General features: G+C 43.8%; 1 protein-coding gene and 1 pseudogene across 1 annotated transcript; both read right to left on the bottom strand.

Moving 5' to 3' along the window:
- Nucleotides 1–1637: 1637 nt before the first annotated feature.
- LOC106590191 (serine/threonine-protein kinase PRP4 homolog) lies at nt 1638–24715 on the bottom strand. Its single transcript, XM_014180929.2, has 15 exons — nt 24545–24715; nt 22763–23989; nt 22426–22584; nt 14688–14849; nt 14498–14579; nt 10104–10311; nt 6533–6600; nt 6264–6357; nt 5840–5987; nt 5314–5451; nt 4956–5109; nt 4585–4699; nt 4329–4480; nt 4070–4156; nt 1638–3736 (listed from the first exon to the last, which is right to left on the bottom strand). Exons 1-15 carry the CDS (start codon nt 24601–24603, stop codon nt 3533–3535), a joined length of 3057 nt encoding a protein of 1018 aa, XP_014036404.1. The 5' UTR covers nt 24604–24715; the 3' UTR covers nt 1638–3532.
- On the bottom strand, nt 6802–6890 carry LOC123731568 (uncharacterized; annotated as a pseudogene).
- Nucleotides 24716–25946: the final 1231 nt, after the last annotated feature.

Here is a 25946-nt window from a genome sequence, read left to right on the forward strand (position 1 = left end):
GATTGGATACGATATAAAACACACTCAGATGGATAAGGGGCCAATCTTCCATAGGTTACATGGGTTTGTTGGACTAAGGTCATCAACCCACCATAACACATAAGTAAATGGGATAGAATGAACCATTCATTGACTGCGAACGTCACTGCCATTTCTGCATGAGACAAACCACATTACTAAGAATTCACTGCCCTTGAAATGGGATTAAATCACTAAACAATTTATGTATAAACCTCCGGTTCAGAGCTTCTGTACTCTCAAATCAAATGTCGTGCCAACATATTGGGTTAATGTCTAGCACCAAATACTTTATCATCTAAGAGGATAAATTACACACACCAATGGGAAATGCAACTTGCTAGGCCACTGGTCGAACTCACTGACTGTATCAAACTACTTACCCTCAATTCTTACACGCTGAATTAAGGAGAAGCACATTCTGTGCTTTTGTTGCCCCCTTCTGATCATGAGTAAGAATTGCATTTAAATGACAAATTCCCTTTGGGTTTGCCCAAAAACACTTGTCATATCTTCATAATCGGCTTTTTATTGTACACATAAGCAAATGTGCAAATACAGTGACACAGGGTAGTCTTGGTAGAAAATCCCCAATCTTCTGTGATGCAGAGATTATTTTTATTTTGACCAACGGTTTTCCCTCCGTAGATTCTCTGTGGCTCCAGTCCAGAGATCAAAGGTAATGGCTCATCAGTCCCCGTATCTCTCGGATTGACCTCTTCACCATCTGCCATTTCACAATGCCCATAATTCACCCAATCCTTTAACATTGGCAACCCAACCCATCAGCATCCATTTCAAGTCCTTTTGGTGCCCTTGACGTAAGTAAAGCCGGGATTCATATAATTTTGCCTTTCCACTGGACATTGAGACTTTGATGGGTAGACCCTTTCCTAAATGCTCTTACCACTGCAATCACTGAGAGGAAATGGAGGACTCTCAAAAGGGTACCTACTACCTAGCGTCAGAAGATTTCAGCAAAGAGAAGAGCTAAAAATCATTCCAACTAGACACATGAGATGGGCTCTTTGGCTTTGAAGACCAGTCCCCTTTAGAAAGACATCTCTTCTTCTTGACTGCCTCTAGCTCTATGTCTCCTCAGTCTGCCTCAGACTCAAATGGTAGGGGGAGTCAGGGGCCAGGTTGGTTCTCTCAGGGCAAAACTTCACTGGTAAATGGAGAGAGATGGGGATACCTATCAGTGCGAGGTCACGTTTTCAATATCTCTTCCTGATTCAACATTCAAACGTGCAGAGGAAGTCAACAAGGTATTGCTTAGAAAATACACTGAAGACAAGGATGCCCTCTACCCAAGCCACAGAAGCCCATCAATAATTTTGATTGCTTAATTGTTTTATTCTTTATTTGACTAGGCAAGTCAGTTAAGAACAAATTCTTATTTTCAATGACAGCCTACCGGGAAAAACTGGGTTAACTGCCTTGTTCAGGGGCAGAACGAGATTTTTACCTTGTCAGCTTGGGGATTCGACCCAGCAGCCTTACGGTTATTGGCCCAATGCTCTAACCACTAGGCTACCTTAATTCAGGAAATAGATAAAGAAATTACACTGGTGTACATGCATTGTATTTTACTTGAGAACAGAGGCGCAAAAACAATATTGAATAGGAAATATTTTATTACTAAAAGTGGTGGTGCACTGAAGGTGCTCTTTTCACATCTCAGTTCTTTGCTTAAAATCACAAGATTTTTTTCCTCAATGAGAAAAGAAACAAATCAAACATAAATCTTTAACATGGAGAAAGACAGTGGCAACAATGGAATATATACAACATGGGAGGAGAATGAGGTGGTGGTGACTTCCACAGGCCGGCATTGTTCTGTGTTCTACACACAAGGCTCATACAGGAGGCACTTAAATCTGAGAGCCTACAGCCAGGACCGTGTCAGAGAGGAGGAAATATGTCAAACCGTTGGAGTCAGTGGGGCTGCTCTGTTCTGTAAAATAACACAATGACCGACCTTGAAATGGAACGGTCTTATTGTTTGAGGGGAGTACAGTGCTACTGTTGAGTCCATTCCTTAAGCACAGGCCTGGGACCTGTGAAATGGGGATTGTGATGCCATCATGTGGGACATCAATGCTGCTACGCACACACACTAGGTTACCATCCAATTGGTGAATATTCTAAAATCCACAAAAACAATATTCCCCACCAGAGATATTTCCATCAAAATGACTTGTTCCAGATAAAAGGCTGAGCGTGATGTAGCGCAGTTCATTTAAATGTACAGAATAAGTTAAATTGGTTTCCATCACATTGTCAACTCCACTGATGGTTTTCGGCACAACAAATGTTGCGTTATATAGTGAATGTGCCCGCTCTGGTCTAGTACGTGTGCTCTAGCCAACAGCTTGCAGATACAGTGCGGGTAGGCTACCTACATGATGAGATTATTATGGATAAAAGTGAGATTATTTGTATTTGTCAAACGGCAGTCAAGCATCAATCATCATGTCACCAGAATAAGACCCTCAATTATATTTATTAGGAAAGGAGCATCAAGGTCGTCACCGTGCACTTTCACCCCCCTATGAAGTTCACCGTAACTTATTTTTATCTGTAGCCTAATTAACTGCATGCTTTCTCGAGTCGTAGTGGGAGGACAATCATTGCGTGACTGGTTATTATATCAATATTTGTGAGAAGAAAAACTGAACAAAAAAAATAAAACTTTTCTGCCATTTCTCACGTAATGAATTTTACCGACCAAAATATCCCACCCTGTCTAGTGTGTTTATTTTGCCGACATTTTGGAAAGTTTACCAACAAATGTGCCGTTTCCATCAGGCCCGTCTTGACATTTTGTATCCAACGTGTACTTTCCTCGCATAAAAAGATTGGCTGGAAACCTGGTTACAGAGAGCATTAACAGTACACAGGCTTACGCTAGACACATCTAGAGCACAACGAAGGGGGTGCACATTCAAAAGCATGCACCGTCGCAGAATGAGCAATGTTGGTGATCATTAAAAATTTAACAGTTGAAGATGATGCATCTCCTTGATGCGACTAGTACACAACACACATTTCTAAACCGACCTACACTCAGGTACTTGGACAATGCATTAGACATGTTTACAAGAATTTTATTATTTTAATGTCATTCACTTCAATGCCAGTTAAATAGAAATAGTCCATAACTGCTGCATCACCGCCGGAGGGGGGTGGGGTTTATGATGATAAATCAAAATTCTTTTTTCTTCTTCATGAATGTCTATTTTACTTATTTACAATTAAAACATACCAGGTTATCGTACCCATCATAATCAAAATAGGGGAAACAATTTATCCATAACATTCTCAATGGGGCGTCTGGTCTTGTATTTCTACCTGGCAAGGCTGGTCTGGTTGATGGTTGGGCTGGTTGAGGGTTGGGCTGGTTTGAGGTCAGATCTTCTCCTGGATGAAGGGGGTGCTGCAGGGCCTGGCTGATGGTTGGGATGGTCTGAGTTCAGATCTTCGCCTGGTTGATGGTTGGGCAGGTCTGAGTTCAGATCTTCTCCTGGATGAAGGGGTGCTGCAGGGCCTGGTTGATGCTGATGCGTTTGGCTGGGTCCAGCATCAGCGTGCCGTCGATCAGGTCTTTTAGGACCAGGACCTTCTTCCTCTGCTCCTCAGGCAGCCGCTGGCCACCAACCATGTCACACAGCAGGTCCTTGGTGGGGTTGATGGTGCTCATCACTGTTACCTTCTCCTGTGGTGTGCGGAGGGAGGTTGGGTGAGGATGGAGAAGGAGTGGGTGGAGGAAAAAATACATACGAAAATAATATATATAGCAAACATTTTACATACAGGTGATCCCGGGGTTCAAACCCAGTATCCTAGAGCCATGCACTACCAACTGAGCTACAGAGGACCACAGTGAGAAACTCTTCAAAAAATATGAAGCATCTGAATGAGCCTTCATGACTAGCCCAGCAAATCTAGCAAGTGACTTACTTACGCTTGAACCACAAACTCAAGATAGAATCAGGGAAACTGTTTTTAACCCATTTCTTAGCAGGTGAAAAGTAGAACATATACGAACCCTTTCGGTCACTTTGTCTACTTCAATGTAGAGGAAGTTGAGGTTCTGATCAAAGTGCTGGTCTTTGAACAGGCCTTTCCGGATCATCTGAGAACAAAATAACCATTACGTCATCTGTATGCTACAGCACAGTGTACAATGCCCCAGGTTATGACTTCCTGTCAAAATCTAACAGAGACAGACAGACAGACAGACAGACAGACAGACAGACAGACAGACAGACAGAGACCCGCCAGGTCCAGTAATGTGGACAGTTTACCTTGTTGGGCATCTTGCCCTTGAGGTCCATGGCCAGTTTGATCATGTGGTTGTTGGAGGAGCCGGGGAAAAGGATCTTGCCGGTGTAGAGTTCGTACAGCGTGCAGCCCACTGACCACATGTCTATGCTGTAATCGTACGGCTTCCCAATGACTATGACAGAGAGACATCATGAGGACTGTGATCCAAGCAGGGACTACAGAGAGCTCTATTACAGCTAAACCATTATAAGCAAACAATCTCAAATTAAAATGTACTGATTTCTGGAGCTCTGTAGAATCTGCTGACGAGGTACGGCGTGATGTCGTTGTCTGCCACGTGGGACGCCGAGCCAAAATCGCAGAGTTTCAAGATGGTCTTCGACTCGTTCACCTTGTAGGGGAGAGACAAGAGAAACAGACACTGTTAGATGGGACTATCAGGCCATGGTCTTATTACGGCACAGTATCGCAAAACGCTTCAATACATTTTTCAACGCAAAGCGAAAACAAGTGGTTTTTATTGGACAAATCCAGGTAGTCTCTCCCAGTTTCAGTCCTCTTTCTTCCATTTTGTGCCTTTGAACATGACCCGGCCTCAGTGCAGTTGTAACAGTCATGTGATGATAATGATAGCATGGGCCTCGTACCAGGATGTTGTCAGGCTTGATGTCAGCGTGGAGGATGCTGCAACGTTTGAGGAGTTTGAGTGCCAGGAAGAGCTGCTGGGTGTAGGAGCGGACAGCCTTGATGTGAAGGCCCACGTCCTTACCGTACTTCTTCAGCACCTCGCGCAGGTTCATACTGAGAGACAGATTTCACAGAGAGACATGAGTTAGAGCCAGTGAAGAAGTGTGCTAGATGACAAACACATCACGGTGTATCCTTCCACTGAGGACATGGGGTGCGTCTGAAATGACACCCTATAGTGCACAAATGTTGAGCAGTAGTAAAGGGAATAAGTTGCCATTTCCCACAGTGCAGTAGTGGTAGTCTCCCAGTTAGTACCTGAGGGGCTCGAACACCAGACACAGGTGCTGCTTGTGGTAGAAGTGTCTGAAGAGGCGCAAGCAGTGGAACTTGTCATCTGGGTCGGCGTCGTTGAGCCTCTTGAGGAACTCCAGCTCCTTCAGGCCAGTCTTCTGCCTGGAGACCCAAAACACAAAATCAGCAAGGTCAGCATCTATTGGTTTATTTATCCAGGTAGGTTCTATTGAGGAAAATATATATTTTCCAAAAAAAGCCCTGGACGATCCACATAGACATAGCTAGAATACTTCTAATGAAAGGGCACATTCAAATGTATGGGTGGCGAAGGCAATATGTTCCCCTAACCATCAGTGAACCAGGATGCGTCCCAAATGGCTCCATTAGTCCTTTAACAGACACTCTTCTCCGCAGCGACTAATTAGCACGTTCACCTTACATACCTTCATAGTGCACTACTTTTGACCAGAGTCCTGGTCAAAAGTAGTGCACTATACAGGGAACGGGGTGCCATTTGAGTCCTGAGACTGCCTGCCCGAGGACCTACATGAGCTCGTTGTTGCGGATGATCTTGACGGCCACATCCTGTCCGGCGCGGGCCGTGTCCCTGCCCCTGATCACGTTGCTGAACATTCCCTGGCCTGTGTAGCCGTACACGTCGTAGCGCTTGTCCAGCGTCTCCCCGATGTTCACGCCTAACACACAGTAGGATAGACACGAGGGCATGTTTAGAAAGTCTGTTTAGAAAGGCTATTTCCTCAATGAGATTTCCAGTTACTAGGCCTCAAATAACACTATTAACCAATAGTTAAATCAAAAGGACTGCACTCATACACAGCGGAATACTAAGACTACATGGACTGTTTGTAAACATGGATAGTTGAGAGAGCGAAAAGCTCAGCAGCCTTTCTTTGATGAATTCGTGAATGGCAGTAACATTTGTAACAGTGTGTCCAGTCAAGGGCACTTACGGTAGTAACCCTCTGCGTCGGTCCAGTTGTCCCGGAGGTTGGGGTTCTCTTTGAAGTCCTTCCCCCCAACACCTGCTGCTCTCATCCTGGCACTCTGTGTAGACCAACATGACCAAACATTCAACCACACTCGCATAATGAACTACTGCCACAGACAGATCACTCAGAAGATGGGCTTGCATGTTTACTCCAGAGTAGCACTCTAAAGATCAGAGATATAAACATGGCTGGAGATCAGTGGAGGGGAGTGAGGCTCCTGTAAGACTTACATCAATGGCTGCTTCAAACATGACGTCCGACTCCGTAAACATATCAGGGGCCGAGGGCTTTTTGGGTCCTGACAGACAGAGGGAGGAAACGAGAGATTTAGTACACTTAAAGGAAACATGCTTCAACTGGCACATGTTATGGCCCAAAAATATGACATGAAATGAATGACCACTGGGGAACCAAAGACTAATTTACAACTCTGCATTTGGTCAATGTATGTCATATGTGTAACGTCACCACATTGCAACTTTCTCCCACACGAGACAAAGGTGTCAAACGAGAGAGCCATTGCGCTGTATCCCCTGTCAATGCCAGCACACCTTATAAGAGAGGGGCCCTGGAGTAAGGGAAGGGAAGAATCATGAGATTACACAGCCCAGTCTACCACAAAGGCGGTGTCTACGCTTGACACTTACCCCTTTTCGTTACAACCTTATTCTAAAATGGATTTGAAAAAATCCTCAATCTACACACAATACCCCATAATGGCAAAAAACAGGTTTGCCATTTTTGCTAATGATTACAAAATAAAAAAGGAGAAATAGCTTATTTACATATGTATTCAGACCCTTTGCTATGAGACTCAAAATTGAGATCAGGTGCATCCTGTTTCCATTGACCATCCTTGAGATGTTTCTACAACTTGAGTGGAGTCCACCTGTGGTAAATTCAAATGATTGGACATGATTTGGAAAGGCACACGTCTATGTAAGGTCCCACAGTTGACAGTGCATGTCAGAGCAAAAATCAAGCCACGAGATCAAAGGAATTGTCCGTAGAGCTCCGAAAACAGGATTATGTTGAGGCACAAAACATTTCTGCAACATTGATGGTCCCCAAGAACACAGTGGCCTCCATTCTTAAATGGATGAAGTTTGGAACCAACACTCTTCCTAGAGCTGGCCGCCCGGCCAAACGGAGCAATCGGGGCAGAAGAGCATGGTCAGGGAGGTGATCAAGAAACCGATGGTCACTCTGACAGAGCTCAAGAGTTCCTCTGAGGAGATGGGAGAACATCCAGGACACAAATCTCTGCAACACTCCACCAATCAGGCGTTTATGGTTGAGTAGCCAGACAGAAGCAACTCCTCAGTAAAAGGCACGACAGCCCGCTTGGAGTTTTCCAAAAGGCACCTAAAGGACTCAGACCATGAGAAACAAGATTCTCTGGTCTGAAGATACAAAGATTTAATTATTCAGCCTGAATGCCAAGCCTCACGTTTGGAGGAAACCTGGCATCATCCCTACGATGAAGCATGGTGGTGGTATCATGCTGTGGGGATGTTTTTCAGCGGCAGGGAGACTAGTCAGGATTGAGGGAAAGATGAACGGAGCAAAGTACAGAGATCCTTGATGAAAATCTGCTCCAGAGCGCTCAGGACCTCAGACTGGGGCAAAGGTTCACCTTCCAACAGGACAATGAACCTAAGCACACAGCCAAGACAACACAGGAGTGGCTTCAGGACAAGTCTCTGAATGTCCTTGAGTGGCCAAGCCAGAGCCTGGACTTGAACCTGATCGAACATCTCTGGAGAGACCTGAAAATAGCTGTGCAGCGACACTCATCTAACCTGACAGCTTGAGAGGATCTGCAGAGAATGGGAGAAAGTCCCAAAATACAGGTGTGCCAAGCTTGTACCGTATACCCAAGAAGACTCGAGGCTGTAATTGCTGCCAAAGATGCTTCGACAAAGTACTGAGTAAAGGGTCTGAATAGTTACACTACCATTAAAACGTTTGGGGTCACTTAGAAATGTCCTTGTTTTTGAAAAGCACATTTTTTGTCCATTAAAATAACATAAAATTGTTTAGAAATACAGTGTAGACATTGTTAAAGTTGTAAATTACTATTGTAGCTGGAAACGGCTCATTTTTTATGGAATATCTACATAGGCGTACAGAGGCCCATTATCAGCAACCATCACTCCTGTGTTCCAATGGCACGTTCTGTTAGCTAATCCAAGTTCATAATTTTAAAAGGCTAATTGATTATTAGAAAACCCTTTAGCAATTATGTTTGCACAGTTGAAAACTGTTGTTCTGATTAAAGAAGCAATAAAACTGGCCTTTAGACTAGTTGAGTATCTGGATCATCAGCATTTGTGGGTTCGATTACAGGGTCAAAATGACTAGAAACAAAGACCTTTCTTCTAAAACTCGTCAGTCTATTCTTGTTCTGAGAAATTAAGGCTATTCCATGCGAGAAATTACCAAGAAACTGAAGATCTCGTACAACGCTGTGTACTACTCCCTTCACAGAGCAGCACAAACTGGCTCTAACCAGAATAGAAAGTGGAGTGGGAGGCCCCGGTGCACAAATGAGCAAGAGGACAAGTACATTAGAGTGTCTAGTTTGAGAAACAGACGCCTCACAAGTCCTCAACTGGCAGCTTCATTAAATAGTACCAGCAAAACTGCAGTCTCAACGTCAACAGTGAAGAGGCGACTCCGGGATGCAGGCCTTCTAGGCAGAATTGCAAAGAAAAAGACATATCTCAGACTGGCCAATAAAAATAAAAGATTAAGATGGGCAAAAGAACACAGACACTGGGCAAAAGAACACAGACACTGGGCAAAAGAACACAGACACTGGGCAAAAGAACACAGACACTGGGCAAAAGAACACAGACACTGGGCAAAAGAACACAGACACTGGACATCATTGGCCAGTTTGAGATATGGCTTTTTCTTTGCAACTCTGCCTAGAAGGCCAGCCTCCCGGAGTCGCCTCTTCACTGTTGATGTTGAGACTGGTGTTTTGCGGGTCCGATTTTGTTCAGATCTGGCTGACCAGATGGTCAGGGAGGTGGTCTGGGATACATTGTGTGTGGATTTCTCCTCAGTCTATATGCAATCAGGCTATCGAAAGAGCATACAGTGGGCAACGTCATCAACAATCCTTCCACAAGTCTCCAGAAAACACAAGTTTTGGGACCGAGGCACCTTTTCATTACAAAGTTGGAGGAAATACGTTCCTAGTGTGAGAGGAATGCGTTAGCTACCTCATAAAGGCTAGCCAATAAATAAATACAAAAAGTTGGCTAAAGTTAAATCAACCCATTTGTAATCCCTTTAGCGTTGATTGCTAGCTAGCGAGAGGTTAGCTGGCTAGTTAGCTACTGTCATCAGTTTTTGTTGTGTTGTTATCGTATTTAGACTATTCCACCGTTCGTAGAATGCATACAGGAATTTGAATATACTGCGGGAAAAGGGAATCCAGATACACTGTGGACACGGTACGCACATTTAAAATATAGTTGAAGATGCATTCCATGATCAGAACTCTATGATCAGAATACTAAAGCTGTATGAACTGTCAAGTCTAGACACGGCCACAGTTACAGCTAATGCGGGCACATTCAGCAAACAACCTGTATTAATAAAGAACACCTGTAACCTTCAAAATAAACTAAAAACAAAGAGTTATCACCAAGATGACCCACCCAGATTGTACATTGCATATCAGCTATGGAATATCTTGAGACGACAATATAGAGCAGACCAAATGGCACCCTATTCCCTATATAGTGCACTACTTTCTTTTCTCCCAGCCTGAATCCCTTTACTCACCGTCCTTCTCCTGCGTGATGAGGCCTTGCTTGGCCTTGATGTTCTCCTCAAACGTGTCCAGGTTCTCCAGCTCGTACTCCTTGACGTCGGCCGCCACACGCTCCAGGATGTCGTCTGGCGAGGGCGAGCGGCTCCGCGTGCTGCTCTGCGGGCTGCTGGGCTCCGACGCCATGGACGCCATGCTGTCCTCGTTGCCACCACGGTACTTCTGCACAGGGAGAGAGAGAGAGGTAGTGCCAGGTATAGAGTGGTCACAACAATGGAATTAAGGAAAAAGAAGATATATTTCGACGTGGGTCAATTTCAATAATGAAAAGGCAACAGCAGATGTGATGATCAGGGCTCAAGACTTAACCATTTAGTCTCATTTTGCGACTTGTATTTGGCCGCATCTGTGCGAGCTGCCCATTCTACATGGTCACCTCACTCCAAAAGCAATTTTATTTTTAAGGCTCTAAAACCACGATTTCGTCAAACAATCAAACATTATCCTCATTCCTGTAAAGATTAGATTAATCAGGGTATCTGCAGGTTACATGAAGTCAAATATACAGCACTGTTACTGTATAAAACTCATCCTGTTGAGCAGTTGATTTGTAGAATCTGGTGTGTTAGAGTAGGGCTGGAACAGAAGCATATACACCCAGTAGCTCTCTTCGAGGTGCTATGCTATTACATTAGAACATTAGCCTACAACCAAAAAGTCTCAAAATATTTCCCTCATTCAGTAAATCAGGTATCAAATGACTATACTTTGACGCAAGTCAGCTAAACGGGAGGGCTCTAGACTGACTCTTTTCACTGCCAAGGCAGACATGAATGAAGTTAGCTATTTCATCCAACATGTTCAGAGAATGCATGATGGAAATTTTGATGTGTCATAATACGATCCAGAGTAATCAGATACATTTTTGGCTCTTTAGAGATTAATTTGCCTGCATGATTTTGTGAGTGCATATTGGCCTCGGCCCTTCAAACTCAACTCTGGACCTCGGAGCCAATTACATTGCGTTTTTTCAATGTTCCCTCTAATCAGGGACTGACTAAGACCTGGGACATCAGGTCGGTGCAATTAGTTGTCATGTAGAACAGAAAACCAGCAGGTTCCGGACTAGAGCTGGCTAGAGCTGCCGCTTTCAAGGAGCGGGATACAAATCCTGACACTTATAAAAAAAATTCTGCTACGCCATCCAACGAACCATCAATAGTGGACTAAGATCAAACCCTACTACACCGGTCTTGCAAACTATCATGGATTACAAAGGAGAACCCAGCCACGAGCAGCCCCGTGACGCAAGCCTACCAGATGAGCTAAATGCCTTCTATGCTCGCTTCGAGGCAAGCAACACTGAACCATGTATGAGAGCACCAGCTGTTCTGGACGACTGTGTAATCCCGCTGTCCATAGACCTTTAAACAGGTGAACATTCACAAGGCCGCAGGGCCAGGCGGCTTACCAGGATGTGTACTCATAGAATGCGCTGACCAGCTGGCAAGTGTCTTCACCAACATTTTCAACCTCTTCCTGACCCAGTCTGTAAAGCCTACATGTTTCAAGCAGACTACCATAGTCCCTGTGCCCAAGAACGCCAAGGTAAACTTTCTAAATGACTATCGCCCTGGACCCACTCCAATTCACATACTGCCCCAACAGACGACAATCTATTGCATTCCATACTGCCCTTTCCCACCTGGACAAAAAGGTACACCTACGTGAGAATGCTGTTCACTGATTACAGCTCAGTGTTAAACACCATTGTGCCCTCCAAGATCACTAAGCTAAGGACCCTGGAACTAAACACTTCCCTCTGCAACTGGATCCTGGCCTTCCTGACGGGCCGACCCCAGGTGGTGAGGGTAGGCAGCAACACATTCGCAACGCTGACCCTCAACATGGGGGACCTTCAGGGGTGTGTGCTAAGTCCCCTCCTGTACTCCGTTCACCCACAACTGCCTGGCCGCACACGACTACAACACCATCATTAAGTTTGCAGACCACATGACGGTGGTAGGCCTGATCACCAACGATGATGAGACAGTCTATAGGGAGGTCAGAGACCTCTCTCTCTCTCTCTCTCTCTCTCTCAACGTCAGCATGATAAAGGAGCTGATCGTGGACTACAGGAAACAGAGCCGAGCATGCCCCCATTCACATCAACTGGGCTGTAGTGGAGCAGGTCGAGAGCTTCAAGTTCCTCGATGTCCACATCACTAAGGAGCCATCATGGTCCAATCACACCAACACAGTCATGAAGAGGGCACGACAACACCTCTTCCCCTCAGGAGGCTGAAAATATTTGGAATTGGCCCTGAGATCCTCAAATAGCTCAACAGCTTCACCATTGAGAGCATCTTGACTGGCTGCATCACCGCTTGGTATGGCAACTGCTTAGCATCCGACCGTAAAACGCTAGAGGGTAGTGCGTACGGCCCAGTACCGTAATTTCCAGGACTATAAGCCGCAACTTTTTTCCCACGCTTTGAACCTCGCGGCTTAAACAATGACGCGGCTAATATATGGATTTTTCCCACTTTCAATTCCCCCCCCCCAAAAAAAACACATTCTGTTACGTGCTCAGTTTTTTGGCGGCATGAAGCTTTCATTAGACCAATGAAATTGCCGAACGGGTTTAAGGTCAAACAACTTTTCTGTTTACTGTTTAGATTAAATCGAGCGCTCTCAAACTTCCCATCATTCTGATTACGGTAGTCATTTTGTCACCCTCATCATGGCAAAGACACGGAGAAATGCATATGATGGAGCTTTCAAGTTGAAGGCGATTGATCTGGCTGTTGGAAAAGGAAATAGAGCTGCTGCACGGGAGCTTGGTCTTAATGAGTCGATGATAAGACGTTGGAAACAGCAGCGTGAGGAATTGACAACTAAAGCTTACTGCTAAATTTTTTCTTTTTTATTACAAGCCGTGCTTCGTTAAAGCCTATTTATTTTTGTTACAAGCCGTGTTTCGTTAAAGCCTATTTATTTTTGTTACAAGCCGTGTTTCGTTAAAGCCTGTGTAAAGTTCATTTGTTTCAATGTACCGGTAGGCACCTGCGGCTTATAGACATGTGCGGCTTATTTATGTTCAAAATAAATAAAACATTTAAATTCAGTGGGTGCGGCTTATATTCAGGTGCGCTCAATAGTCCGGAAATTACAGTACATCACTGGGGACAAGCTTCCTGTAATCCAGGACCTATATAATAGGCAGTGTCAGATGAAAGCCCATAAATTTCTCAGAGACTCGAGTCACCCAAGTCATAAGACTTTTCTCTGCTACTGCACGGCAAGCGGTACCAGAAGGCCAAGTCTAGGACCAAAAAGGCTCCTTAACAGCTTCTACCCCCAAGCCATAAGACTGCTGAACAATTACTCAAATGGCAACTGGACTATTACATTGACGACCCCCCCCATTTGTTTTGTACACTGCTGCTACTCGCTGTTTATTATCTATGTATAGTCACTTCACCCCTACTCTGTACTGGTACCCTGTACATAGCCACGTTATTGTGTTACTTTAGTTTATTTGGTAAATATTTTCTTAACTCTTCTTGAACTGCACTGTTGGATAAGGGCTTGTAAGTAAGCATTTCACAGTAAGGTCTACACTTGTTATGTTCGGCGCATGTGATAAATAAAGTTTGATTTGATTGAAAAATTAATCGGTACACCAACAGCCTAATCGACCAAACAGTCAACTAAATGGGGTCAGCCCTAATGTGCACATGGCTGGATAGCGCTCGAAAACCTAGAAAGTGGGTCTCAAGTATTATTTGATGTTTTTTCTGCCGTGGTGGAACAAATAAGCAGCACCGGCACAATATAACGGAAACACTGAAGTCATCTCCGTCACATTTTTTAAGACCTCTGCAAACTGAATTTAAGACATTTTAAAATTGAAGGCCTGTAAATGAGAAATTAGTTGACTACAAATTTTTATGGGCCCGTGGACACCAATTATGTTTAGAGTTAGCAATCTAGCTAATGCGTTTGAGTTTCCATTTATTAGGTGGTCATTTAGCACCAAATAAATGAGTCTACGTAGTCAAATACATCTCTGTTGAACAAAATCCAATTCTGGAGTTCTGTTTTAACAGTAAAATATAACTCATGAAAATCACTGGATTAGGTTGCACATCAAAATATCTCGATTCATGCATTCCTGCATGAATGCGTTAGATGAAACAACTTATTTCTCTAATACCATCTAAGTAGTCTATTAGACCTCTTAATAAAGCACTGTGAATTACTTTATAAGTTATTACTCTTATTTCAATTGCGTGACGCCACACCAAATCATGGGCTGGTGCCACAAACTGAAAAAGTTTCTGGCACCAGTGCCACCAGGGGGAAATGTTAGTCTGGAGCCCTGGATGAGGGACAGGGAACTGACCTGGACGATAGCCAGGCGCTGCTGCCGGCGCTGCTCTATGATCGCCTCTTCGTCCACCTCCTCACCGTCAAAGTCCTCAAGCCTGGTAACAAAATAAACCCACTTACAAAAACACACAATCAGCCAGAGAATTACCATATTGCAGAGTGTAGCATTTGTCTGTGTGTGTGGGTGTTCACCCTCTACTCACACTTCCTCCTCGGAGGACTCCTTGTCGGCCTTCATGCCCTCAGAGAGGCTGCCCTTGAACTTGTCCTCGTCCCGGCCATGTCTCCTCCTCCTGTCCCGGTCCCGGGAGTTAGAGCGCCGGCCGTACTGTCTGAGACGGCCGTATCTGTCTCTCTCCGGCGACCTGCAGCACACAACATAGGAAATATTTAAACAACCTTGGCCTATGAGCCTCATACTCTGTCATCACCAAAGCTTCATCACTAGAACCAGACAAACTGTAAGGAAACCATCTTACCACTACCATGACAGTGTTAACTCGAAATGACACAACGACAATGTTCTAGTTCAACAACGTTTACTAAACCGTATTAGCACACTACATGTTTGCCATTGCACTCAGGCCAGGTTCATCTACCCCGAGACTCCTGCGCAGGCGCACTAATAACAGAGTGATAGCCCCGTAATAACAAAAATATAGGGATACTTAAAAACATGAACTTCACAATCTCACACTTTTTTTTTTAAGACAAAACATCAACAACATAATTAAAATGTCCAAGTATTATTCAAGTCCCCCATTACAATTTGGTTGTGAGACAAAGTTTTTATTTGTATTACTCAAGCTGCCACTTTCCATTACTGTGAGCCTGTATGAGCACAAGACTGGATGCTCCCTTTTTAGTCAGACAGTCAGCAAGCTGTTCCTTTGTCGACCACAGAATCCGCTGGATTCTCTGTGTTTGAATAAGTTCCTTGATGCTGCTAATCTCAAGACGAAGTCTTTTCTCTGTGACAGACTTGGTTGACTTCACAGCATCAACTAAGAAGTAGTTGTCAGTGACACAAACTACAGGTAGAATGTGCCGTTTTGTCTCACCAGTGGTAAGCTCTGAGAACAGAGTTGCAAGAAAGATGGCATTGTCAATTCCATCCGCAAGAGCAAGTATTTCTCCAGCAAGTGTGCGTCGGACAACCCTTCTGATCCTTTTTGACTGCCAACAGATGAGAATCTTCCTCCTTCACCCCTTAACATGATTAGATGTCCACCTTGTGTGCCTCCATCTATTTGTAAGGTTCCCTAGGGAAGCATCACTGAAGACAACTAGTTTCAGAGAGTCATCTTTTCCAACATGCTGAAACTTTAGTCACTTGTTGCGATTTCAGTTTACGAACAACTTTGTTTGCCTCATGAATGGTTTGTACAGTGGCGTATTTTGTGTTGGATGCCAAGTTGCAGCCATCAAACATTAGATCAGGTCTACTCTGTCTAGCAACCCATAGAATTTGACCCATCTTTGACCTCAATTGATCAGCTTCAATTCCACAGAGGGGAATTCCTTTGTATGGCTCTTGAAGAATCCATGTGGATAGGTTGAAGATTCTTGATATAGGTCTCCTGTTGCATCAGTATTGTTCCATCAACTGTAATAAACTCTATGCCAACAAAAATGATCATGCTCCTCACGGCCGACCTGGAAAACAGCTTTGAGGTGTGGAATCACAGTTGTAGCAAAGGTCTGTGAGCCACCCCAGATGAAGTCATCAACATGACAGGCAAGTACTCCAGTCACATTGCAGTCTTGATCAAGCCAATAGAAGACTGCAGGATCCACTTGTGACATGTTTCCACCTATACTCAGCATTGTTGCCTTGACTTTGTTGTACCAGTAGAGTGATGCATCTGCCAGGCCATACACACACTTTTTTAGTTTCCACAGTGTTCCTTCGCTCTTAGCTTCAGGCGGAGGTCAGATGGAAATGTCCCTTGACAGCTCTGTTCCCTGCAAAAATGCAGATTTGATGTCTATGGAATGAAGGTTCCATTTTTTTCTGGCAGATCACTGTCATCCGCAATCTGAGTGACTCTGAGGCACATGTCGGCGAGTCTTTTGGGAGTTCTTTAGCAGCCAGCGCCCCAAAACCTCTAGCCACTAGACGTGCTTTTGGCACTATTCCAGTTGAGGATTCTTGGGTACACACCCACCTTGTTGAGACACATTTTGGCCAATGTCGTTGACTTCCTCAAACACTCCATTTTCCCTCCAATTACTGATCTCATCTAGCTTAGCTGAGTCAAATGACACGTCCTTTGTTTCAAGTACATCATCATTTTGAATGTCATTGTTTTTCTTGGTTTTCCATTGGTTCAATTCTGAGATTATCTACAAGTGACAGATCAGCTGACCCTGTTGTACCAGAAAGGGTAGCTGGTTCAGAGTACTGCAAGTTGTACCAGTTCTGGTGTTTTCCTTTGGCTTTTCCTGCTCGTCCAATGACGTTTGCTGTACGTGGAATACCACTCTCTCTGTCCATGTATTTAACAATACTTAGTTTTTCCTTTGTGTTCATGTTCTTCCTTTGTGTTCATGCTCTCTGTGACTGTCAGAATCTCATTTTTACATGGACTCTGTGTGATGTCTGTCTAAAATGTTTACACAATAGTGGCCTGAGGTAGTAAGTTCAAGGGTCACTGGTTGTTTAAACATCACTGCCTTGTCATTTTTTATGTCTAGTACAGCCCCTGCCTTCTTGAGGGAAGCTTTGCTTAATAGTAAGGGGATATCTGTAGGGACCACCTCTGTTTCAAGGTGACACTTAGTCTGACCGATTTTTGCTGGTATCTTAACTTTTGGTAGGTTGGACGATACTCCCATCTCCAAATTTGAAAGCTCTGTTGCTTGGTGTGTCAATCATATTTTGTACTTCTTTCATATTTAGTTCACTGACATAGGTATCAAGCCATTTTGCACCACACACTACGTGTACATGCAGTATCAATCACAATCCTAAGGATTTAACTATAAAGATCTCAGTATCAGAAGCAGATTCGTTTGAAAACAGTGTAATGTTACACTTCTCTCTGTTTACATTTCCCTCTGTTAGTTTAACTTGTTCATTTTTATAAGGACAGTCTTTAAGCCAATGGTAAGTGCTTTGACAAATAGCACATTTTGATGTCCTTCCATATTTGACTAGTGGATTTGTGCCGGGCAATGGCGTCCTCTTCTGGTTGTCTTGAGTATGTGACTTGTTGGCACCTTTTCTCTGCTGCTCAGTGTAATATGCTGCATCACTCACTTGCATTCCATCTGTTATTGGCGCGACAGACGTCTTTTCACCCCAAAACTTTTTTGTGCCGACCTCATTGATGCAAAAGTCAGCCTAGTACAAGCAGTCAAAGCCAACTGTTTCTCCCTACCATCCAGACAGTATCTAGAAACTTGAAAGCTAACACTGCATCTGGGAGAATCATGTCGTACTTGCGCATCCAATTGTACCTCTGTTCGAAATCAATTATGAAGTCCTTCATTGCAACCGAAATATCTTTCGTAACACCGTCAAAGTTTGAATATGCCTCGTAGGCACGGTCTTTCTCTTCTTTAACCTGTTGGGTCTAGGGGGCAGCATTTGCACGTCTGGATAAAAAAAATGTACCCGATTTAATCTGGTTACTAATCCTACCCAGTAACTAGAATATGCATATACTTATTATATATGGATAGAAAACACTCTAAAGTTTCCAAAACTGTTTGAATGGTGTCTGTGAGTATAACAGAACTCATTTGGCAGGCAAAACCCTGAGACATTTTCTGACAGGAAGTGGATACCTGATGTGTTGTATTGACTTTAAAGCTATCCCATTGAAAAACACAGGGGTTTAGGAATATTTTGGCACTTCCTATTGCTTCCACTAGATGTCACCAGCCTTTACAAAGTGTTTTGAGTCTTCTGGAGGGAGATCTGACCGAACAAGAGCCATGGAACGGTGATGTCCCATTAGACACCTGGCGCTACTTCATGTTGGGTACCCTCGTTCCAATACGTTATAAAAGGCTATGCATTCGTCCACCTTGAATATTATTCATGTTCTGGTTAAAAAAGGCCCTAATGATTTATGCTATACAACGTTTGACATGTTTGAACGAACGGAAATATATTTTTTCCCCTCGTTCATGACGAGAAGTCCGGCTGGCTTACATCATGTGCTAACGAGACGGAGATTTTTGGACATAAATGATGAGCTTTTTTGAACAAAACTACATTCGTTATGGACCTGTGATACCTGGAAGTGACATCTGATGAAGAGAATCAAAGGTAATGGATTATTTACATAGTATTTTCGATTTTAGATCTCCCCAACATGACGTCTAGTCTGTATCGCAACGCGTATTTTTCTGGGCACAGTGCTCAGATTATTGCAAAGTGTGATTTCCCAGTAAGGTTATTTTTAAATCTGGCAAGTTGATTGCGTTCAAAAGATGTAAATCTATAATTCTTTAAATGACAATATAATATTTTAACAATGTTTTCTAATTTTAATTATTTAATTTCTGACGCTGACTTGACTGCCGGTTATTGGAGGGAAACGATTTCCTCAACATCAATGCCATAGTAAAACGCTGTTTTTGTATATAAATATGAACTTGATAGAACTAAAAATGCATGCATTGTCTAACATAATGTCCTAGGAGTGTCATCTGATGGAGATTGTAAAAGGTTAGTGTATCATTTTAGCTGGTTTTATGGTTTTGGTGACCCTGTCTTTGACTTGACAAAACATTACACACAACTCTTGTAAATGTACTGTCCTAACATACTCTAAATTTATGCTTTCGCCGTAAAACCTTTTTGAAATCGTAAAACGTGGTTAGATTAAGGAGATGTTTATCTTTCAAATGGTGTAACATAGTTGTATTTTTGAAAAATTTGAATTTTGACATTTATTTGGATTCAAATTTGCCGCTCTTGAAATGCACCTGCTGTTGATGGAGTGCACCACAGGTGGCACGCTAGCGTCCCACCTAGCCCCAAGAGGTTAAGAAACAGTGCTCTAATCAAAGTTCCCATACTGTCATCCTTGTTCAAATCCTCAACGGATATTTCCAGTGTTGTATCTCTCGCTCTTCCCTCAAGCGATAATACCACCGCAAGTGCTTGCTTTTTCTCGTCCAGATTAGTAACCCGTGTCCAGATTCCAAGTTAATTTTTCCATCTTTCATACGACCTCTTCTCGTCGAACCGAGGTGGCACATTGTAGTTATTAGCCATCCTCTACTACCAATGTTAACTGGAAATGACACAAGGACATGGTCCCAGTTCAACAACGTTTACTAAACCGTAATAGCACACTACACAGTTGCCACTGCACTCAGGCAGGGTTCTCTATCCCGAGACACTTGCGCAGACTCCCTAATAACAGAGTCATAGCCCCGTAATAACAGAAAAATAGGGATATTCAAAACATTAACTTAACAGACAGCATTGCCTGCCTATTTGACGACAATAATTGTAACTAGCTACACAGATCCAGTATCTGTAAATGTAATGCAATATTAAACTATTAGTATTTTATTAGGATCCCCATTTGGCTACACCGTAGCCAAAACGAACGTGCGCAAATTGATTTTGTCCCCCCACACCAAACACAATCACGACACGCAGGTTGAAATATCAAGACAAACTCTGAACCAATTATATTAATTTGGGGACAGGTCGAAAAGCATTAAACATTTATGGCAATTTAGCTAGCTAGCTTGCAGTTACAAGCTAATTTGTCCTATTTCGCTAGCTTGCTGTTGCTAGCTAATTTGTCCTTGGATATAAACGTTGAATTATTTTACCTGAAATGCACAAGGTCCTCTACTCCAACAATTAATCCACACATACAGTTGACGTTTACATACACCTTAGCCAAATACATTTAAACTCAGTTTTTCACAATTCCTGACATTTAATTAGAGTAAAAAAATCCCTGTTTTAGGTCAGATAGGATCACCACTATTTTAAGAATGTGAAATGTCAGAATAATAGAAGAGAGAATGATTTATTTCAGCTTTTATTTCTTTCATCACATTCCCAGTGGGTCAGAAGTTTACATACACTCAATTAGTATTTGGTAGCATTGCCTTTCAATTGTTCAACTTGGGTCAAACGTTTTGGGTAGCCTTCCTCAAGCTTCCCACAATAACTAACTTTGGTGAATTTTGGCCCATTCCTCCTGACAGAGCTGGTGTAACTGAGTCAGGTTTATAGGCCTCCTTGCTCGCACACTTTTTCAGTTCTGCCCACATATTTTCTATAGGATGAGGTCAGGGTTTTGATGGCCACTCCAATACCTTGACTATGTTGTCCTTAAGCCATTTTACCACAACTTTGGAAGTATGCTTGGGGTCATTGTCCATTTGGAAGACCCATTTGCGACCAAGCTTTAACTTCCTGACTGATGTCTTGAGATGTTGCTTCAATATATCCACATAGTTTTCCCCACCTCATGATGCCATACTATTTTGTGAAGTGCACCACTCCCTCCCGCAGCAAAGCACCTCAACAACATGATGCTGCCACCCCCGTGCTTCACAGTTGGGATGGTGTTCTACGGCTTGCAAGCCTTCCCCTTTTTCCTCTAAACATAACGATGGTCATTATGACCAAACAGTTCCATTTTTGTTTCATCAGACCAGAGGACATTTCTCCAAAAAGTACGATCTTTGTCCCCATGTGCAGTTTCAAAGCGTAGTCTGGCTTTTTATGGCGGTTTTGGAGCAGTGGCTTCTTCCTTACTGAGCGGTCTTTCAGGTTGTCGATACAGGACTTGTTTTACTGTGGCTATAGATACTTTTGTACCTGTTTCCTCCAGCATCTTCACAAGGTCCTTTGCTGTTGTTCTGGGATTGATTTGCACTTTTCGCACCAAAGTACGTTCATCTCTAGGAGACAGAACGCGTCTCCTTCCTGAGCGGTATGGCGGCTGCGTGGTCCCATGGTGTTTATACTTGATTGTACAGAAAAACGTGGTACCTTCAGGCATTTGGAAATTGCCCCAAGGATGAACCAGACTTGTGGAAGTCTACAATATTTTTTCTGAGGTCTCGGTTGATTTCTTTTGATCTTCCCATGATGTCAAGCAAAGAGACACTGAGTTAAGGTAGGCCTTGAAATACATCCACAGGTACACCTCCAATTGACTCAAATGATGTCAATTAGCCTATCAGAAGCTTCTAAAGCCATGACAATTTTCAGGAATTTTCCAAGCTGTTTAAAGGCACAGTCAACTTAGTGTATGTAAACTTCTGACCCATTGGAATTGTGATACAGTGAATTAATTATAAGTGAAATAATGTCTGTAAACAATTGTTGGAAGAATTACTTGAGTCATGCACAAGGTAGATGTCCTAACCGACTTGCAAAATTAACAAGAAATTTGTGGAGTGGTTGAAAAATTTGTTTAGTGTATGTAAACTTCCGACTTCAACTGTAAAACAGTTAACCAAATCGTTTCTAGTCATCTCTCCTCCTTCCAGGCTTTTTCTTCTTTGGACTTTATATGGCGATTGGCATCTAACTTTCATAGGTGTATTACCACGACATACTGACCGAAGTTCATCTTGAAATCACCCATGCGTGTATAACCAATGACAAGATGACACGTAGGTATCTGCTTCTACAAACTAATGAGGAGATGGGAGAGGCAGGACTTGCACCGCGTTCAGCATCACAAATAGAACTGACTTCTATTTTAGCGCTCTGCAACGCAGACGCTCGTTGGCGCGCGCAAGCAGTGTGGGTGCAATGATTGAATAACATGTAAGTGTACATTTATTTTGCAGTGCATGCGACGCGAGCGGTGTGGTCAGCATGTTAGCTTTTGCAAAAGCAATTATTTACAGGCATCATCTTAATTTCTGGAGGCTTGAAGAAGCCCCTGCAGATTTCATTTGGCCCAGCACATCCACAAGTTTCAGCTTGTCCCATCTCACCTGCGTCTCATTGGAGACCTGCTCCGTCTCCGGAAGGGCGAGGGGGACCTTCTTCTGAAGGGTGAGCGGCTCATCCTGCGACGTTGGGGAGCACCTCTGGGGCTGGTCTCCCGTGACCTCGCTCTACCCCCTGGCCCTGCTTCTGGGCGTATTCGCTTTCTGTGGGAGAGAATATAAAGTTTAGAAGATCAGCGGTGGATAGCAGCACATTCTTAATGCCCCTTCATAAAACAGTATGTGCCCTCAAATAGTTGCCCATGCCATGTACAGACCACTACTGTTGTTTGGTATAGGACAATAAGGGGGTGGACTGCAGGTTAATCCATAGTAAACACACCGGAGTGGTGAGGAGCCCTGTCTGTCAGCATCCCTCCTCCTGGCATCTGGGGAGCGACTGCGGCCTCTCCTTGCTGGGGACCTGGCTGATCTAGAAGGAGAGCCCTGTTTGGAGGTGGAGGCTGAAGCGGATGCCTGCTGGGAGTCTCTGGTGGGGCGTGGGGAGGTGCTGCGTCTCCTCGAGGGGCTAATGGGCACTCCTCCTCCTCGCCTGTGGGGAGAGCGGTTCTCTTTCCCTGACGAAGCATCCTTGGAAGGTGACTTGGTCGGCCTCTTGTCTCGCTCTCTTTCTGACTCCGACCGCCCTGGACGCTCCCGTGATCTGGACCTCCGGCTGCCACGCTCCGTGTTTGGTCTGTCGTCAGGCTGGGGCGAAGAGCGTTTGTCTGAGCGGCCGCTTCTCTGCTCTGCTCTCCTGCTGGAGGGGGAAGGAGACTTCTTGTTTCTCTCTTTGGACCTGCCCCCGCTCTGGGAACGCTTCCTCTCTTTTGATTTGCTGCGGCCACGGCCTTTGGCGGCCACATCTTTGCTGCCTTTGGTTGTTTTGTCCGACTTGGATTCCTTGCCTGTCCTCTCCTTGGACTTGCTCCGACTGTGGCGCTTAGAGCTGGACTTGCTGGCTTCTGTGGAGTCCCGTCTGGCTTTACCACTCCTACCCCTGGGGGAGGGGGGTTTCCCCATGCTGCCCTTCTGACGCTGCTCCCCGTTCCGGACCCTGCCCTCTCCGTCTCCCTCCTCAGAGCCAGAGTTATAACCCTGTAGGATGAGGCCCATGCCTGACTGCACCTTACCCCCCTCCATCACCTGGCTGTCCAGCTCAGCTTTAATCATGGCCCTCTGTTTCTCCAACTCCTCCAATAAGGCCTTGTCGTCAGATGAAGGGGAGATGTGAGTCTTTCTCTGGCTGGAGGCGCTGTTGATGCCAGGGGCGGATGAAGAGGAGCCATCTTTACGTTTGTGTTTCTTGTGTTTGTGTCGATGTTTGCGCTTTCGGTCCTTGTCCTCTTCGGACGTGTGCTTGTGTTTTTTGTGCTTGCTGCGGTGTTTGTGTTTCTTCTTCTTGTGTTTGCTGCCACTGCTGTGATGTTTGGACAGCTTCGCTGTCTTTTCTCCGTTAGTTTCAGCTTCCCCCTCTCCGACCTCTTTCTCCTCCCGCTCTTCTTCTTCTGAATTCTCACCACTCTCCTCCTCACTCCCACTCTTGTCATGGCTCTCCAAATCTTCTTTCCTAAGGTACAAAGATTGGTCAAATTTATCATTTAAACCAAACAATTTTTTTTGTAACTTGGCTAGCTACAACATGAATTGTCCAAAACATGACTTAACACAGCAAACAAAATCTGTAACTGCTAGCTATCCTTGCTTCCCGACTTGACCGCCAAGTCAGCTAGCTAGCTGACCGCTAGCTAACGCGCTAGCAAGCTACTGTAGCAAACAATGGCTAGCTTGCTACGTTAGCTTCTTAGCTACGTATGCAATAAGCAATGCTAGCCAGATAGTTAGCGACTTTACTACAATGTTAAGTTGCATGTTAGGACACTCGGGTTTGATTGGTTTATAGTATGGTTTCGCTATAGAAAACATTTAAACATGTCAGCAAACCCTTTCGAACACTGGGCTAGCTAAGAGTTAACAGGCTAGCTCTATTTAGCTAGCCCGATACTGTTTCAACGCTGCAGAAAACAGATACACCTACGACAACGTCGACTTGCCAAAAGCACTGAATCGGGTGAAAGTACTACAAATAAGTTGCATTGTCGTCTAATCTTCTAAAATGTCTTACACGTGCTCGTTTCCGTTATTCATTCTGCTAGACGCGATATCCATCTCTACATCGGCCATTTTCCTCAGCCGGAGTGTTTCTTCCTTCAATGCATTGTACACAGTACACACAACTGCAAAAAAAACGGTACTTCTGCCCTCTACAGCAGCCGCGACGTACTGGGTTGACTGAAAACGCTAAAATTATACTTTTATCCACTAGGAGACAGTGATGTTTGAGAGAATGCTGACAGTGGCAAGGGGAAAGTGGCTGGTAAATTTCTCGACAAGTGTTGGTCTATTTCCAGCTAAAGTTATTCATAGTTTAAAAGCAAAACCTAAAACCAGGTTATTCTCAGGCACTCCCTCCACTGGGGTTTCTGTCACTCACAATCACCTTGGAAAGTTCCTTCTCCCTTACAGCCTCTCTGAAAAAATACAAATGTATGTTTTACAGCCTCTCTGATCTAATATCACCCTAAAAGAGCAGAACATGATTACCATAAAGGAGCGTTTTCATTACCTCATCACATTACAGTTACAGTCTGTAGAGATTATAGACCTGTATACCCATCAGCACCCTCTGAAAAATTAGAATAAAAAATAGATATAATTTTATTTAGGGAATTTCCCCCCCACGAAAGTAGTGCGATGGGCCTTTACTTGTCCTGTATTAGAGGACCGATATAGCCGTCTGTAGCGCATGCGTAAATCCCCTCTCCCGGAAGTATCATAGATGAGGAAAATATCATAGAGCTGTTCCTCCCAAAAAGTCCCAAGATGATCTCAAGATGACCTCCACCCCCACCATCCTAAGCTTCTTCCACTTTTTCAATGGATTTGTGCAACATTTGTATTTATAGTCTAAATAAATAGAGTGCATTGTTTCAATGTATCTACATAGGCAAAAGTCCAACTGTAAAAATTGACATGTTATCCCTAGCTATGTAAAATCAAATCAAAATGTATTTTCCACATGCGCCTAATACAAGTGTAGACTTTACCGTGAAATGCTTACTTACAAGCCCTTAACCTACAGTGCAGTTCAAGAAGAAGAAAATATTTCAAGTAGACTAAAATGAAAAGTAATAATAAAAAAGAACACAATAAGAATAACTAGATTTTTTTTTAAATTGTACCTTTATTTAGCTAGGCAAGTCAGTTAAGAACAAATTCTTATTTTCCATGACAGCCTAGGAACAGTGGGTTAACTGCCTTGTTCAGGGGCAGAATGACAGATTTGTACCTTGTCAGGTCGGGGATTTGTTCTTGCAACCTTTCAGTTACTAGTCCAACGCTCTAACCACTAGGCTATGCTGTCGGGAATCTTGTTGTGATTTGTACTGTATAAGACAGTTTTAATTTACACTGTATTCATAATGAGAAGAGCACCCCATTACACCTTGGTCGTATGGGCCAGAAGG

This window comes from Salmo salar, chromosome ssa29 (genome assembly GCF_905237065.1).
Source record: "Salmo salar chromosome ssa29, Ssal_v3.1, whole genome shotgun sequence".
In the NCBI taxonomy this organism is placed as follows: Eukaryota; Metazoa; Chordata; class Actinopteri; order Salmoniformes; family Salmonidae; genus Salmo; species Salmo salar.